The 16384-nt window shown below is 49.0% G+C and overlaps 3 protein-coding genes across 3 annotated transcripts; all 3 read right to left on the bottom strand.

Moving 5' to 3' along the window:
• Positions 1-621: 621 nt before the first annotated feature.
• On the bottom strand, positions 622-5526 carry BO85DRAFT_460926 (putative DEAD/DEAH box DNA helicase (Mer3); the record flags this gene model as incomplete). The annotated part of the gene is made up of 10 exons (XM_025661747.1): positions 622-1730; positions 1791-2003; positions 2056-2153; positions 2269-2363; positions 2410-2985; positions 3040-3728; positions 3778-3959; positions 4011-5010; positions 5087-5218; positions 5286-5526. The coding sequence occupies 10 exons, from the start codon at positions 5524-5526 to the stop codon at positions 622-624; spliced, it is 4335 nt and encodes a 1444-aa protein (XP_025513749.1).
• A 176-nt stretch (positions 5527-5702) lies between these two features.
• Positions 5703-7998, bottom strand: BO85DRAFT_400954 (putative UDP-galactose transporter). The gene is made up of 4 exons (XM_025657144.1): positions 7541-7998; positions 7404-7433; positions 6365-7339; positions 5703-6316 (listed from the first exon to the last, which is right to left on the bottom strand). The coding sequence occupies exons 1-4, from the start codon at positions 7607-7609 to the stop codon at positions 6005-6007; spliced, it is 1386 nt and encodes a 461-aa protein (XP_025513750.1). The 5' UTR covers positions 7610-7998; the 3' UTR covers positions 5703-6004.
• Positions 7999-9578: 1580 nt separating this feature from the next.
• Positions 9579-11804, bottom strand: BO85DRAFT_440122 (uncharacterized protein; the record flags this gene model as incomplete). Its single annotated transcript, XM_025658754.1, has 1 exon — positions 9579-11804. The coding sequence occupies one exon, from the start codon at positions 11802-11804 to the stop codon at positions 9579-9581; it is 2226 nt and encodes a 741-aa protein (XP_025513751.1).
• Between the last annotated feature and the right edge of the window lie 4580 nt (positions 11805-16384).

Raw genomic sequence — 16384 nt, forward strand, 5'->3', positions numbered from 1 at the left:
TTGTTTGTTGGTGAAGAAGAGAGAGAGAAATCTAGATCAGTGAAGAGGAATGTGTCAACAGCCAGCCCTATATCGAAATGTATACAAATCAGCACTAGCGTGAAACACTACCTGTGTGTTTCTGCACTGTTTCCATGAACTCGCTAATGCAGATTAGGAAGAGTCTGGAAAAGAGAGAGTGTTGAAAGTGAAGGCGGGTGATGTGAGACATGAAAGTCACGGACAAAGCTAGAAGGTCTTATAGAAAGTAGGCCTGAAGGGTGCGTGACTTTCAACGCGTTTCCTTTTTGGGCCTTCGAGGGCTTTCACTCCTTTTCTCATTCACTTTCATATTTCGATGGCAACTTATGCTTTGGAGCACAGAAGAGAGAGAGTGTGTGTTCTTTTTTTACTCCTTGGGCAGTATATGAAGGGCTTATTACGGTGTTTACCTCGTGTGCGAGCCTCATCAGTGGTTCACTGTACTAGTTTTCACTTCTGTATGGCATTCTCCGCATATTCTGACAACATTCGGTTACCTACTGTGATACTAGAAGTACTTGAGAAGGAAGGAATGTGGATGGACGGTTCCACATCTGCACCACATGCTTAATTTCACAAATTATGTCTAGCTATCAAGCATTACAACAAATTGATAATATTCTTGAACTCATGCAGTAGAGCAGGGTCGATATCCTCCCAGCCTGCGGGAATCTCAGCTGCTACATCCGTAGTACCACCGGGCTGGAAAGAGCTTGGATAGGTAGCTACGATGTCTTTGTCCGTCTTGCGTCTCTTTCTATTGACGTCGACGGTCGTGGTCATGAGAACCTTCCGTTTCTTACCATGGGAGCCAGCAGGAGTAGCTTCCAGATAATCAGATCTATCATCCTGATCGTTCGGCATCTTATTGTTGACCTTCGTTGTGGCTGGCTTCATTGTATCAGCCCTATCAGGGCCTTGTGCTGATTGAATGTTCCTTTCTTGACCACCTTCGGGTGCAGATGATGGTAATTGGAAGTTGGGCCATCCATCATCATCACTCCAGTCTTCTGCATTCAGGTCTATCTTCGTGTTGTCTTCGATAGTGGGGCCTTCGGGATCCTGTTCTTTCGACGATGTTGCTACTATGGGCTTTCCGAGCAGTAGGGCGGACGGTGAAGGGAAGTCACTGAAGCTGTCGTTTCCGTAGTCGCTTGAGGATTCTAGTATCTTCTTTGGAACTGGACAGCCAGAGTCATTTCCTGGCTTATTGTTTATGTTGGTTTTTGTATCTGCTGAGGAGAGTTTGTGTGCTGACACCGAGGTTTCTATTAGGTGTCTCTGTGCTTCGGAATCAGAAGGGTTACTCGCTTGGGTGGTAGTGTCCTTCTTGGCTATTGTTGCTGGAAGGGTTGTCTGATTGAGCCCCGTTATCTTCTTACCCTTGTCCTTATCATCGTCGCCTGGTCGCTTCTTGTTTGCTTTGGGTGGCTTCTCGAGTCCTTCTCGACAGCAGAGATGCTTACATCTGCTTGCAATTAGTTGTATTCCTTTGGACTTGGGCTCATTGTAATACGTTGTCTTATCTTTGCACCGATGGTTGCAGGCCCATCGACCGTTCTCGAGTCTGACAGCCTCTACTGTTTCAACTATCTGATTGTTGCTTTGATTCGGACCCTTCGGACCCTTACTCGTATTTCTTGAAAGCCGTGCTTTGTCTTCTGGCGATTGTGGCAACTTATCGACACACGACCAGTTTTCGGCTTGGTCTGCATATGACTCGGGTCAATCCGTCAATGCCGATTTTCACTAGGAGCAATCCAGCTTACCATTTTCTAGGAAATCTCCGAACAAAAGATCGTCACTGTCCCAAAGGTTAATATTTTGGGCGACGGATTTGGTCTGGGATGTGTCGTTACTGCGTCGGCGAGAGATGTTAGGTTTGGGCCTTTCCGACACTACATCGGACGGAAGATCTAGCTGAGACGGAAACAAGCTTGTAGGGAGATCAGGTTTCAACTGTGCGGATCGCATAGTCCCAGCTAAGTTCATCAGCAGTCATATTAAATGACGGTCAGGGGCATTCCTGGGTACCTATATCGTCACACATTGCATAGCACGTCACAGATTGGCCGGTGCTTTTGAGCTCCGCACTGAAGAGTATTTCCTGACCTTTGGGCATCTTACTGGCACTAAATCCAATTAGAGTCGTTAAAGTGTGCTTGGTATGTCATCGATAATACTTGCCTTATGCGTCGGAAGTCGAGCAAACGACCATCTGAAGTACCCGCCATGAAGCAGACATACACGGGGCGACGTTGGAAGTATGTCGGACATTTCTCGTTCATGAAGGCGACCTCGCTTCTTATGTTGACGTGTACACCTGTACCAGTCTTTGTTTCCTGCTACTGTATCAGCAGGATATTCTAATAGCTTTTGGTATAATACCTTGCCAATCATCTTGACGGATACTCGAAGCTTGGGAAAATCAACAAGCCGCTCCAGCAACTTCCTCCCGAACGGAGGATTTCTGCTCAAGATTATATCAATTTGATGAGGTTCACAAAGCTCCAGTGCTTCAATGCTAGTGATTCCTGACGACGCTAGTTTTCGAACGGCAACCACACCAATTTGTTCGATCTGCTTCATCTGAAGTGGGGAGTCATCCCAGACTTTGGCACCGAAGCTCCTTGCAAGCTCTAATGCATTCCGTAACGTGAAAGAGTCTTCAAGGCCTACCTGACAGTCAATTATACATCGGATGAGCCTGTTGATGTGAGAAAAGACGAATGTCTTGTCCTGTTGGAAAGTGAACCTGTGCTTCTGGAATGGTTCGCCATCTGGCAAATCAACAGCACCTAACTCGGACTGGATCAACAGTGATATCTTGTGTGCGGAAAGTGCTATATCCACGTTCACTGGGAACCGAATTGCATTGGAGCGATTAATCTCTTTATATAGGGACTTCTCGCCCGCTTTGAGGCGTATTTCACGGAATTCGTCTGCTCTCGAAAGCACAGAGAGCTATATAGATGGTTAGTCTTGAGTATGCCTCGCGGCAGAAGTACAATTTCTTACAATTTGAGGTACGGTTGAATGAGGCTTCAAAGTAAGCAAGGTCTTCATCGTTTCGAAGCGCACATAGTATCGCGCCATGGCATCACCAAACTTGGTGGATTTGAGACTATCGGCGGAGACCAGTCCACAATCCTGAAGAAGCTTTATATCTCTCTGACATATCTGTCGGAGCATGTACTCTTCATCTTCTTTATCAGCGTCTTCCTTCAGTCGATAATATGTCGGGTTTCTTCTCATTCTCACGAAAAAGAAAGTACCAGAGAGCCATCTGATAGCAGATTCGATGTCTGTGATGTTGCCAAGTCCGATCTCTGCATTTAGATGGTCAGTAAGATTCAAATGTAAGCAGCTTTCAAGGCTCTCAGAGCCAGACACGAGCCTCTCATAGTGAGCTTCGCGTGCTTGTCTTGTCATTATCACCGCCGTGGCACTGTCATCGAACTGTGGTCTACCGGCGCGCCCTAGCATTTGCATGATTTCTAGGTCGGAATATTCTTTGCAGCCTCCCTCTTGCCACCCCACTGTTCCTTTGATTATGACAAGATGGCAGGGCAGATTAACACCAACTGCAAGAGTTGATGTGCAACAAATTATGCTAACCTGTCCATTGAGGAACCCTGTCTCGACCGAGCGGCGATCATTTGGATCAAGGCCAGCGTGATGGAAAGCTACTCCAGCAGCAATTGTGGCTACACAGATTAGGCTGTATCACCATATCTAAAGCGGAAAACGTGGTACCTCTCAAGTCTACATTCTGCACTTCCATAGACCTTCCTGGTCCCTTCCATAACCTAGCAGGAGGATTGGACGTGGTCCACAAGCGTGTAAGCTCCTTCGCGGTAGCAACAGCGGAATTCCTCGTGCAGCAAAAAATCATTATTGGCTTCTTTCGAGAATGAGATGATATGATATCTGCAAGTCTACCGGAAAAACATCAATAGCAAACTCTGTTTCTTATGGGAACAACTTACTTAGAGGTACACATTTTGTCGAATGCGAAATCGTTGGCGTGAGAATGGTAGCCATACACGAACTTCTGCAACTTCACAGGACGAAAGTCTTCCCCAAAATGCTCTCTGTGGGCAGGCACGTGCTGATTTACTGAATCCCTACCTAGCCACGTTGCTATATCCTCTGAATTTGGAACCGTAGCACTTAGAGCGATAAAGCGAACGTTTGACCCGTTTGTTTTCATGCGAGATACGACAGCCTCTAGGGTTGCACCACGCGCTTCCTTGAGGATGTGAACTTCATCAATGAGGAATAGCTTGACGAGCTGCATTAACCGTGCATGGTCCTTCCACTTCCGCGTCATGCTGTCCCACTTCTCAGGTGTCGTGATGATCACTTGGCTGTTCTGAACACTCCTCAATTGAGTGTGGTCTGTATCCCCGGTCAACTCTGCACATTGCAGCCCTAATGTATTGAACTTTCTACTCCAGTCTCTGAACTTCTCGGAACAAAGAGACTTGGTAGGTGCCTGATATATCACTTTGAACCGTTCATCTTTGAGGCAGTTGAGTAATCGACATATTGCCAGTTCCATTATAGCTGTTTTCCCACTGCCCGTAGGTGCGGCAAGAACAATGTTGCTATCGGTCTTGTAGACCGATTGGAAACATTTTGACTGTACGGCATTGAATACAGGGAAGGTAAAGATCGACCGGTATTTATCTGGGAGTTCATGCACAGATACGAGGACGATCCCTCGAATTGACATTGGAAGATGTTGTTGGAAGGGGCCTCTTTGCCGGTCTCGGCGGGTAACTGACGATATCTCAACAGAGTGAGAAGCCAGTATTTCACGGTTGGAGGAAGTATGGCATTCAACATTGTTCTCGAAGTCATGTTCGGAAGCTTGTGCATTCGCCCTACCAGCTCGCATCCTTATCAGTGGACTAGATGGCGATCTCACACCCGTATCCGAAGAACTAGAGCCGAAACTTGGACGTGGAGTGGCATGAAGACCCGCTGTTGTTTCAAGCCATGTTAGCTCGACCATTCAGGGCTGAGATCCATGAACCTTATATCAAGCATGTGCTCTGACCTTGAAAGAAACGAGAAACCCGGTTATAGTCTGTTCTTTGGGGAGGCCTGGACAACGAGCCACGGTCTGTGAATGAACCGGCTGTCTGAGGGCTCTGTATTTGCTCATCTGATTGGGCCAGGAGTTCAAGGTCTAAGGTTTATGATCAGCCTGATCTAAATACTCTGAGATGGAATTGTGGGGTTATTGATCGGCATACCAAATGCATCCAGCTCTAGATCATCGTCCCGAGAAAACAACTGCAGCTCAGGTCGATAGCTCCTAGAGTCCTCTCTGGGTAGTCGATTGAACGACGGTTCCTGTGCACCTTCGACTAATCTTTGATCAATGATGGCACTTGGGTTTGATCGGCTGGGAGTAGGGAGTTGAGGAACGGCTCTACGCTTATCGGGAGCATTCCGACGGGCTTGAGGGATTGAACGATAAGTATTGTGCCGCATGTCAGATAGTGAGATGATGGAATGGTACGATGGGCAAGACGCTGCCACATCCACGTTTACCACGGATAGGTGAAAGGAGGTTGAACCAGAACTGGGTAGATGGGGAAGGGGAAAAGTCACCCGCTATGAAGCACGTGGGGTCTTCTACGGCCAGCATACAGCAAGCGGACAGAAGTCATGATAGATGATACATGTAGCAAATAACCTAAAGCCATTTAATTTTCCAGTCTTCATTTCCTAGGAGAGTAGATTGCTCAATGTGATAATGATCCGTGGGTTGTAGGATTGCGAGTCGAAAGAATCAACAACGAAAGAAATGATGTGAATAAAGTACAAGAAAGTGGAACCTATATGACGAAAGCAAAAGGGGCATCATCGCTTCTATCCATCCTTATTTACTTCCCAGAAAAACATGATACAGCAACGCGAAGGTTAACCCTACGCGAAAAATGCGAATATAATTTCCGCAAATTGTAGTTCAGTGGTCCCGTGAGTGCTTTTCGAAATACCCACCGCTTGGGGTGCGACCAGCGCGTACGTGGCCCGGGGATGTAGGCCTGGACGTTGAAAGCCCATCAGTAGAGAGAAAAGGCGTGCCAGGAAGCTTAATGGAGATCTCGTTAGGTGATGGGGAGGCTGGTGAAGCATCCCCACTCTTGCTTTCCTTCTCATAGCGATCCACGCGAATGGGAGGTGGACGGAAGGTCTGACGCTTAGCCTGGGCAGCTGCAGAACTTGCATCCTCGCAAAGGCAGGTAACCACCAATACTGCGAATGATCCCAGGAGATACTGTAATTGTTAGCACATACTCATGATTGAAGGAAGACGGTCACATACATTGGCAGTGAGTTCAAACTCAAATAGCCAAACGCTAGCCAGTGTGGTGAGTACAATACTCGCAGCCGTGGCCATGTTCTTGCCATCCCTGAATGCGTAACCAATGTAGAAGGACGTGGCAATGCCACCAATGGCCTGAACGACAACAGTAGACCAGACAATCCAGTTGTAGCCCTCGAAAAAGCCATTGGCAGCAATCTTCTCGCCATCCAAGAAGATAACCCCGATGAAAAGCGCCGGGAATATCGAATAGACGGACAACTGCACGTTACGGATCCAGAGCGATGTTGACTTGGCACTATCCTTCAGCACTTTCTCGAAATAAACGCTTGCAACGCCAGAGGCGAGGCAGGCGCCAACTGTGGCCAAGAGGCCGACGGTAGCATTAAGTCTTGGGTTGGCGGTCATCATATCCTCCTCAATCCCCTCATAGGTTGCAGAACGCTTATGTAGGTTCTCGCGTCCTAGCTTGGAGGCTTTCCACTCTTCCAAAGACCGCGGGAATGCAAGACGCGCAGTCTCATCTTGGAGAGTCATATCGTCAGGGTTGCCAATGGGCATCTGCACCAAAGCAACGCCCGCCAAGAGAAGGACCATGAGCCCCAATTTACGGAGCGAGACAGGTCTCTTAAGCAGTACCAAGCTCGCTACGGCCACGACGATGAGTTTCAATTGGTACGATGCCTGAAAGGTGGCTGGCGGCAGGTTCGACAGAGCGATGTACTGCAGCGAATTCGCAAGCGTATAGAGACAGGCAGGAATAGCAAGCTTCCAGCTATCACCGGAAAATATGGCAGTTGTGAGGGAGAAGAAAAGGGACGTCGCGGGAACCGAAGGAGGGGCTGTCTTCGAAACCTCGTACAGCGCCATGGTCAACGAGATAGCGAGCTTTACGACCTCATTGAAGAAAACGGTTGTGGAAGTTAGGTAACGCTTGCCGCCAGCCGGCGACATAACTCTGGAATAGTGCAATAGCTATGGGAGGACGAGATATAAGCAACCATGGACGCTATGATCAGAGTCAACGGGAGCGACTCACCAAGACAAAGGACGTGCACTGTACGGTCAACTGTTTCCAACAAAAACAATGTCAGTGAGTAAATGCTCCAAGAAATACAAGCAGACAAGTGGCAGAATTGTCATAGTGGTTAGTGTGCAATATGACCAGTGACTTACCAGTGCCCAAGACAGATGTTTCCAAACCGATCCCAGTCCCGAGGACTGGCGCTGGGCGGACTCCCCCATACTGTCGATATTTGTCTTCCCCTTAACTGAACTGGCAATTCTTTGAAAGGTAACGAGCAGGTTGAGTTATAAGAAGCAGTCGAAATTGTCGGGCGGCGAACGGACAGGAACTCCGCACTCGATTACCGAGGATGTCGCATACAAATTGGGCGCGTGGTCGTGGTGGGAGAGGGGTGTCTTCACGCTTGACGAGGAATTTGCTAGCGAACTAGACCGACACGAGGTAAAGCGACACGGTCGCGGAGTATATCAAGAATCGGAGAGCTCGAGAACAGAGCTCTCGATGATGAAAGGCCTCAATGGAGGTCGAAAAACTGAGCGCAAACGGGGGGGAAACCAGAAGAATGAGGGAGCGAATGGACTAAAATATGAGGGATCCGGGGTATTCTTGAGACGCTTGTTTGGGCGGTGTGGATCACGGGGCAGGTGGCGGTCTAGTCCCTTTGCTTGTTCGGATGGGCACTTTTGGTTCCTCCCAGCCATACATTAAATTCGGTCCCAGAACAAGTGCTTCGACTTTCGCCCAGAACTGCCCCCCTGAGGATCGCATCTGACGTCAGGTTAAGACATACATACCTCGATCGACCTCGTCACTGCACTGCGCAGATCCAGCTGACGGAATATCTGTTCTTTGTACCCACAACAAGGCGCGCAAGCTGCAGATTACGCTACGTTCCGCTCATCATCAACGTGCCATGATACGATTTGGTGAGGTCCGATCGGCAACACGATATTGCAGTCAGCTAATATCACCGTGATATCAATGATAGTAAACATGCATGATCGGCAGTAAATCTTATCACGTTACAAGGCTTGGTCTTTTGACGGGAATCAAAGCCGACGGCCTAGCTACTCACACAATAACTCACAAAAGCGAGGGCCAGACCCAGTCGAACGGATGTTTCTTGGCAGAACTCAGAACCTTGGTTCGTGTACCAAAGTTCCAGTCCCCCTCTATACTCGCAACGCACGGCCGGTGAGGCCGCGACTCGAGATTATGTCGTCGGTTGGGATCATCATCAGCATTCCTCTCACCGGGGTCATTACAGCCCAATCCATGCGGCTCGGACTGGAGGAATTTGGGGGCCTAACAGCAATCCTTCACTGATGCTTCGAAGTAGGCAAGGTAGGATAAACTTACAGAAGTCGATTCTTGAAGCCCGTAGGGTGGGCCTTGGCCATCGTAGAGACGAATGATTGACACAACACATATACATCGACATTACTTCCCGTGTTGAACGCTCTTAACTATCTAGAGAGGGAAGGAAGAAAGTGAGACTATACAGGGTGGCCATTTTCACCGCCATGATATTCAGTAGAACGGAGATCGTCGCAACTGCAACTCTCCTTGCGATAGCTTGCTATGTCATCTGACTGACACCTTCCGTTGGGTCACTGTTTTGCTTCTTCCCGCATGTCGGTGGTTCGAACCATTCCCCAACCATTATCCTTACTATATTAGGCCTTCTGGAACTCTACTCGACATACACCTTGCGAGAAAAACGTCTGAAAGAATGTGGGCAATACACAGAAGGTCCCAGGTCTTATGATCACGTATAATGCAGCAGGTCCTTAAATACGGGCAAGTAAGCTCTACAGTAGAGTTATCAGCATAGATGGTTCAATTATGTGGACAGTGTCCGATAGTAGCCCCCTCAAGTCTAGGTCGTCTATTTACAAAATGTCTTTTGCCGTATAGCATAAGTAGCCATAACCAACCAAACATGAGTAATAAAAATTCCAAGGTAAATGCCATCTGGCCGTATTCCGCTTGATCGATTCGAAAAGGAGAACGTAAATAAGGAAAACCAAAGAGTGTATGTTGAGTCACAGGTATAGAAATGGGTGAGTGAGGGTGCAGGCGAAGGTAGGTATTGTAAAGGTTGAGTAAAACATGTCATCAAAAGTTCAAAGAAGTAAATGAGTGGGTATCATGACTGCGAGCATCTTGCAACAAGCAACATCATGTTCAGTGTACAGCCGTCATAGTTCCATTGTCGTTATTCCACCGCAATGTCCACATGGGAAGCTCATCCCTTTGCTTCGGCTCCTCGGGCTCTTCCAGGACAATTGCCTCGCTGCTATCTGTACGCCGCCGCGAGTGCCGCCTCTTGTCTTGCGGCACAGCGGGAATCGGGCGACGGGGCGGTGGCCCTTGAGACGGTATAGGGGAGAAGCGGTGGATGGGGAGCGTCGGTGTCAACGGCGAGGCTGCGCTGGTCGAGGGAGACGAAAGACCCTCGGAGAAAGCCAAGCTAGCACGGGGAGAAGGGAATGAGTTGATGGTCCTCTGCTCCTCGTCGGAAAAAGTGCTCTGACAAACGGAGCCTTCCCTTTCATTGCGGTTCGCATTGGCTTGGACCGATTTAGGAGGGAAAGCAGGGCTTAAGCGTAAAAAGGACATGTCTGATCCATAAAACGAATCCCGTGAAGGGACAGACAGCATGGAACCTTGGTCGGGCTCCAAGCTACTGTTAAATCGGCTCTCCTGGAAGATACTGGGCGTAATCTTCCCCTTCCTCTGTCGCATTGCCTCAAGGAGATGCTCCTCCTGTCTCGTCACGGCGATGACTCGGCTTCTTCTGTTGGTCTCCTTCTGGGAGGCAGAGGGGGGTTTTCTGAGCTGGCTTTGTCTCTGATGGTTGAATATCGGATCCCCGTGGAAGAATTCCGGCTCAGATATTGTGGGTATATCGCTGGCTCGACGAGATTGACAGCTGGCCATATATGATGACCTCTCGGCTGATGACTGAGACACGTCCCGCCGAGCGGATTGAAGCCTCTGTGATGAGCGCGATCCACGGCTAGTGACGGACATCGGCTGATCAATGCTCCTTAATGTGCCCTTTGTCGCTTGTGCCGCCGATGCTGTACATATCTCGGCTTCGAACTCGCCGTAGGTTGCAACGCTGTCTCTAGCACTTCGATCTCTGTTTAGTCGATCGCTGTTGAGGTCCTCGTCATCATCTTCATCCTCCGAAGAGGAGAGGCAAAGCACGCTGGAGCTATTCAAGTCCGCAGTCTTCAGTGTAGTTCGACTACTCTTCTTTGGCACCGAGCACTTCTCCAATGCAGCAGACGCATGCAAATTTGATCTCCTGGGTTCGGAGTGATTTGAAACACGATGTGAGCTTTGGCGAGATCGAGCTTTAGGAGATAAGTAGGTCTCTTTGCTCCACTCGCTGCCAGAACTGTTTGAGGTAACCTTCCACAAGTTATCATCCGGGGCGCGAGAATCACCGGTTCGCCGTTTATCTTGGCCTTGGGATCGCGACTGTGAGCGGTTAGAGCGACCCTTGGTATTGCGCCGAGAATCTTGCTGCAGTTTCTGCAAGGCTAAGTCCATCTCACTGGCCCGCACGGTCCTCTCCAAGGACGGATCAAGCCAGTTCGACGTCTTAGTCTCGTAGGATGATGCCTCAGGAACCCGACCGCCGTAGGTTTGGTCGGTCGTCTTTCCCAGGTGAGGTGGCGTCTTTGCGAGCTTAGTGCCAGCTGCATGGTCCTCAATGTTCTTTGCCTTGGTGACCGGATGCTCAGAAACTATGGAGATAGCAGAGGGAGAGGCCACCAAGCGTTGCGGCGACAGGAGTGGCTCAGCGGTTGCCTTAGGCTTGGGAAACAGTAGGGATAGGTCGATCCGGGGTGGGCGCATTTTACGCTTGGAGTCTTTCATCGGGCCTTTCGGTTGCCTGAGGCTAGAACCAGACTCGGCGCTTTGCCGTGACTCTGGTTTACCTTCAGCTGCAGGCCCGAAGTCGGATGTCGCAACTCCAATGCCCGTATTGGCTGACGAATCCCGAGAACTGAAGTAGGAGAACAGGGCGGAGGCTGAACCTGACTGGTGAACTTTCTTTGTCGATGCGGGCATCGGCTGTCTAAGACCATCATCTGGGCGAAATTCATGGCCCAGCAGGGGTGATGATGCCCGAACACGGAGGTGTTGTGGGGGAATAGTGGTCTCTGGAGCAGCAGTCGGGAAGGGAACAAAACCGCCACTCTTCTGCGATTTGATCTCCGGAGCTCTCATGAAGCTTGGTCGTCTCGAGCGTCGTTTGTCGTCACGCTTAGAATGAGTCTCGTGGACGGAGGCATCTGTTGTGCCGAGGATTTTGTAGGCCTTTGATGTGTTCTCATTCCTCGAATCTCCCGGGCTGGCTGCGGGTGAAAGCACTCCACTTTTAGAGGCATGCATGCTGGAAGTCCTTGGTGGAATAGGTATGGACTGCTGGGGCATTAATAGATTTAGTATGGGCGTGACCCACGTCGACACTGCGGGCTACAATCCCGATGTCTCTTCTCCAAAAATCGAGCTATAACCAGATAGCAAGAAGTGGTAAATGCTAAAAGAGAGCAGGAGTTCTTGGTATCGAAGTAAACAATTGATCCCGACGTATTTGGGTCGGAGGATTCAGGAGGTTTGGTAGAAAGCCGGAGGTGTCTTTTAATGTTCCCCACCCCAAGTCGGTGAGTACCCCCAAGCCCGTATGTTTACCGTTTCGGTCACTAAAGATCCTCGTTTCGGGCGCCACAAGACACACCAAATTCGAAATTGAAGAAGCGGTCAAAAGAATAAAATCTCCAGGGAATTGGCGTTCTTTTGAGGAGCGTGTCAATGTACCAAACAGGGACTGAAGAGACGGATCAGGCGAGTCACGGAGAAATAAAAAGGGAACTAAAAGAAAGAGTAAAAGGGAAATTGGGAAAAGAGGGACTAGTATGCAGGTCCGGCGTAACGAATGAAATATGACCTGGCTTAATAGTAGTAGCAGCTCGCAGGAATACAAAAGAGGGTCCCCGAGGAGCTTGTGAATGATGTAACAGATTTTGCAGGGGAATTGACCAGAGAAGAACCGGCCGTGCGAGCCGAGAGACCTATTAGGTACTATATATAAGTGGCCGCGATTTCATTACATGTGAGCGGACAAATGATGGGGGGGAAATAATTTCAAAAAGCGTGGAGGGTCGCGGCTTAAGGGGCAAAGTCAAAGACGCCAGAAACAGTCTAAACTCAGCATGGGCCAGCTCAGAGTTGAAGAGATCCGCGAGGAGCATAGAAGGCTCATTCGCCAATTGCTTGGAACCAGAAAATCGATGGGGAACAAAGCCATTCTCGTGGGCCCAGAAGAGACCCGGTTGTCATACTTCCAGACGGGCGAGAACCGGCATGGTGGTCCATCATCAGGAGAGAGGGCAAGAGACGGGCGACAGGCTGCCTACATTAGCCCAGAGAATTAAGATTCGTGTCAGCAGACAATTGCAAGCCGGTAGTGGCACCTTAGCACCCTACAATAGCAGTAAGAATCGACAGGCACACAACCATGGGTCCATAGATCGCAAAGCGGCTCCTGAGAGTTTCTGAGTGGCCCATCCAGTGGAGGAGGTTCCAAGGTGGATTCAATGGCTGCTGGTGGCCCGAGGCGAGCGATTCCCATTCAAGTCAAGGCAAGATTTCGAGGAGGATGAGTGGGATGTCCGTGTCTTGCAGTTGTTTATTTTTTGTGGATTTGTTTTTTCTTTTCTAGATTAGTTGTTCCGAAATCAGACCATTTTTCTGGTGGTGGTCCAATATGTGTGTGCTCTATAGTAATTTACGCATGAGAAATGTCAGTCAGTGCCTGCGCAAAAATTCTTCGTCCAGCAGAGAAACGCATCCTCGTACTTGAAGATAATAAGTATGTATGAGTTGGCCAACAGGGATGAACAACCCCGATATCCCACCATCATGGATCTAATCCTAGTTCGGTCTCCCCTTGCGCCGTCTCTCGTTCGTACAGTAAACTTCGACCGTCTTTCCTTTCCGTCTTCTTTGGATTCCAGGGGATATTCTAAAGGTCAATAGTCGCTGCAGTCCTTCGTCTCTTTCTGGCTTAGACGCGGCTGGACACGTGCGCCCAGGTTCGATTTGAACAATTCGGGCAATGCGGGAAAAGAAACCAGCGCAGCCACTTCATTACTAACTACTGTTCTGGTTACCAAGCTATTCTTTCTTCTGCCTACATTCAAGTAAAAAAGCAAATTAAAACATTGCCACCATATTTTCGCCGTCATAAAATTGAATTTACTTTTACTACACGTCGTATGCCACTGACGTCGGCACCGGAGATTGGACCGACGCGTGCAACTCCGCCAGGAACCAAGTCATGGTTTCAAATTAAGGGGCTGCTGCCGCTTGGGCTTCTCCACGGGTTCTGCCAGTCGCGATCGATGGAGAGGAGTGAACTGGTGAAGAACTACTTCCCATCGCCGCTTCGCCCGCTCAGCCGTCCCTTGAAAGTCTCTTCCAATAGGAGTTGCAGTTGCTGCTGATCGTCATCCCGCTCACCAAATGTTATACTCAAGCGCCATAGTAGTGGGGTTCCCCAAGTGCCGATTCAATAGTCTTCGTGGACTCGATTCAAGCAGGAACAGAGTGGTCTCTCAAGAACTCGACCCTCCAGGCTGAAATTGGTATCTCATTGGGTCTGTTTATTTCTAATTCATACGGACCATCCCTTGGCTCTGTTGACGCCCGTGACAATCCCGCTAATGGCTGTGAGGCAAATAGTCGTGCACAGGGCATCAGTCTCCGCTAGGATAATGCAACCCTCAACGCACAATCTCAAATCTTGGATGCATGTGCTACTCGATCGTCGTCAATAATCGACAAAGCCATTGCAAGGTTTCCATGGAAAGTTGCTGGAATAGCGCCCCGTTAAGACACCTTATCGAAGGTTGATGTTCAAACCTACCAGTCCATCGGAACAAAGTTGATTGACATCAGCATAGTTGGGTAAGTAGACCATGGGGAAATGTACCGGCTCCTTTTATGTGCAATGGTTGCCATTGTTGGGTGGTCACCCCCCTATTGAGCATGGCATGGCCGTAGCCAGAACTAGGGTCAACTACACAACTGGTCTACACCACAACACACTCTCACGCAATTGATTCTGTGCCGCTCTATTAGCTCCTCCATCATGGAAGTAACTGCAGTAGGGGAAAACCGAAACTGAACAGCGTCCAGAGCTCTTTAGTGCTCCTTGTCCGTCAAAGTCAATTTTGCAGATCATTGGCCAAGCCGCCATCCGCCCGACCGTCAATTTACCGGATGTGTCCGGACACTGAGGTTTTAGACGCGCACCTGGTGACGTGACCTCATATACTCAGAGCGAGACATCTACCAATGGAGCTCAACCGATAATCTTCCATCATAAGTGCCCTACAAGATCGTGGTTCTTCGTGCGACTTGCATAACTATCCTCGATTTCTTCTTGTTCGTCTTGTGTGACTCGGCTGTGATCTTCTGCTTATGGAACTCAGTATCTTATTTCAATCCCACTAGCAGCACTAATCGCAAGAGGAGCTCATATATGCTCTTCTCACTGGGCTCTAAGGGAAAGCCGCTTGTTTTACTCCTTTGGTCACTGAGACGTCGGTTCAATTTGGAGCCTCCGCCCTAGACGATTTGGAGCATATGGAAGGTACTCCCGAATCCATACGCAAACAGAGTCGAAAGGATTAACAGCACTATATAAGCTAGCAGGATGTGCCTGTGGAAAGGAAAAGCTTATGTTCCCCCATGAGGTCTCCCTGACCCCTGTTGCGAACAGCCTCCATAGCTATATCCACAGTTCTAGTACGCAGTTGCTACGTACAACAAAGGATCCGCGAGTCCCTACCGCTCTTGAGTCAATAGAGTTGTTTCGTCAGTTTAAACGTCTTTGCTGCAGCGGTGATTTTTTCCGACTCCCCTCGACTATCCTCGGCGAGTTGTCTACTCTCAAACCTTAGTGTCCAGATCTCTAGCCAGCTCCACGCCGTTCGGCAGAAACTTACTGGGGAGGTCGGACTGTTGATAAGCTTGAACAGCAAATCATTGGATCTGCATAAACAACGTCAGATCAATTGCAGGTTCCTTAGCGACGAGGTACTGCATAAGGTGCCACTGTGCTCCTGAATGGCGAACAGCAGCTCTTTGCTCCAAACGCATACGAGACTGGTTGTTGAACATTTATACTGCTTACTGCAGTTTCAGTGGTTCAAGCCACTGGGTCTATCTCAAGCTCCTCTACCCTGCCAATATTCTGCATAGCTCGCGTCTGCACGGAAAATAGCGCCTTCGTAATCTGGGTCACACAAAGTCCCAACTAATAGCAGACTTCTCGGTGAATCCATTAATGTGCTAAGCATTCATATCTTAAGTGCACAATTCGCAATCCGAAGCTCCAGGCTAAGACCATCTCAGCACTGGAGATGCTCTAGTTACCAAGGCGGAATGAGGTAGAGCATCCCCAGTTTTCGGCCCAAGCATTCAATCTACAAACAAGCCAATAGTTACAACCATCTACACAGACCCCAAAAGTTTCCCAGGTTAACCTTCGTCGGGGTCAAATAGTCGACAATAGCACCACTTTCTCCCCATCCACTTGCTAAGGAGCTTCAATTGCGGGGAATTGGGAAGTTTCGAATCTTAGTGCCCCTTTTTATCGGGTCCGTGGCGATCAACCAAACCTTGATGTTTACTCGCTTTTTCTCCCCGAAACAAGAAAAAGAAAACATCTGAACTACCATTCTTCAGAAACCGAAAATAGAGAAGCTCGTTGCAATAGTATAACCTGCAGAAAACAAAGCCCGAGAGGGAAAAAAAGAGGAAAAAACTTCCTCGCCCTAGTCTCAAACGTTTGAATATACAGAGACTAGCACTTACTAAGAATTGGTTCAGCCCTGAGGGACTCTAGCATGAATTTGACCTGATTGCCGCCCTGAGCGAGTTCGGATCCCCACGTCTATCATTCC

Source organism: Aspergillus piperis, assembly GCF_003184755.1.
Source record: "Aspergillus piperis CBS 112811 unplaced genomic scaffold BO85scaffold_14, whole genome shotgun sequence".
Classification (NCBI taxonomy): Eukaryota; Fungi; Ascomycota; class Eurotiomycetes; order Eurotiales; family Aspergillaceae; genus Aspergillus; species Aspergillus piperis.

Excerpts from the sequence above, each read along its gene's own strand:
- BO85DRAFT_400954 (XM_025657144.1), bottom strand. The coding sequence starts at position 7,609 with ATGGGGGAGTCCGCCCAGCGCCAGTCCTCGGGACTGGGATCGGTTTGG. Across the intron at positions 7,434-7,540 it reads AACATCTGTCTTGGGCACTG|TTGACCGTACAGTGCACGTC; the intron begins GTAAGTCACTGG and ends TGTTGGAAACAG. Across the intron at positions 6,317-6,364 it reads AGTTTGAACTCACTGCCAAT|TATCTCCTGGGATCATTCGC; the intron begins GTATGTGACCGT and ends TAACAATTACAG.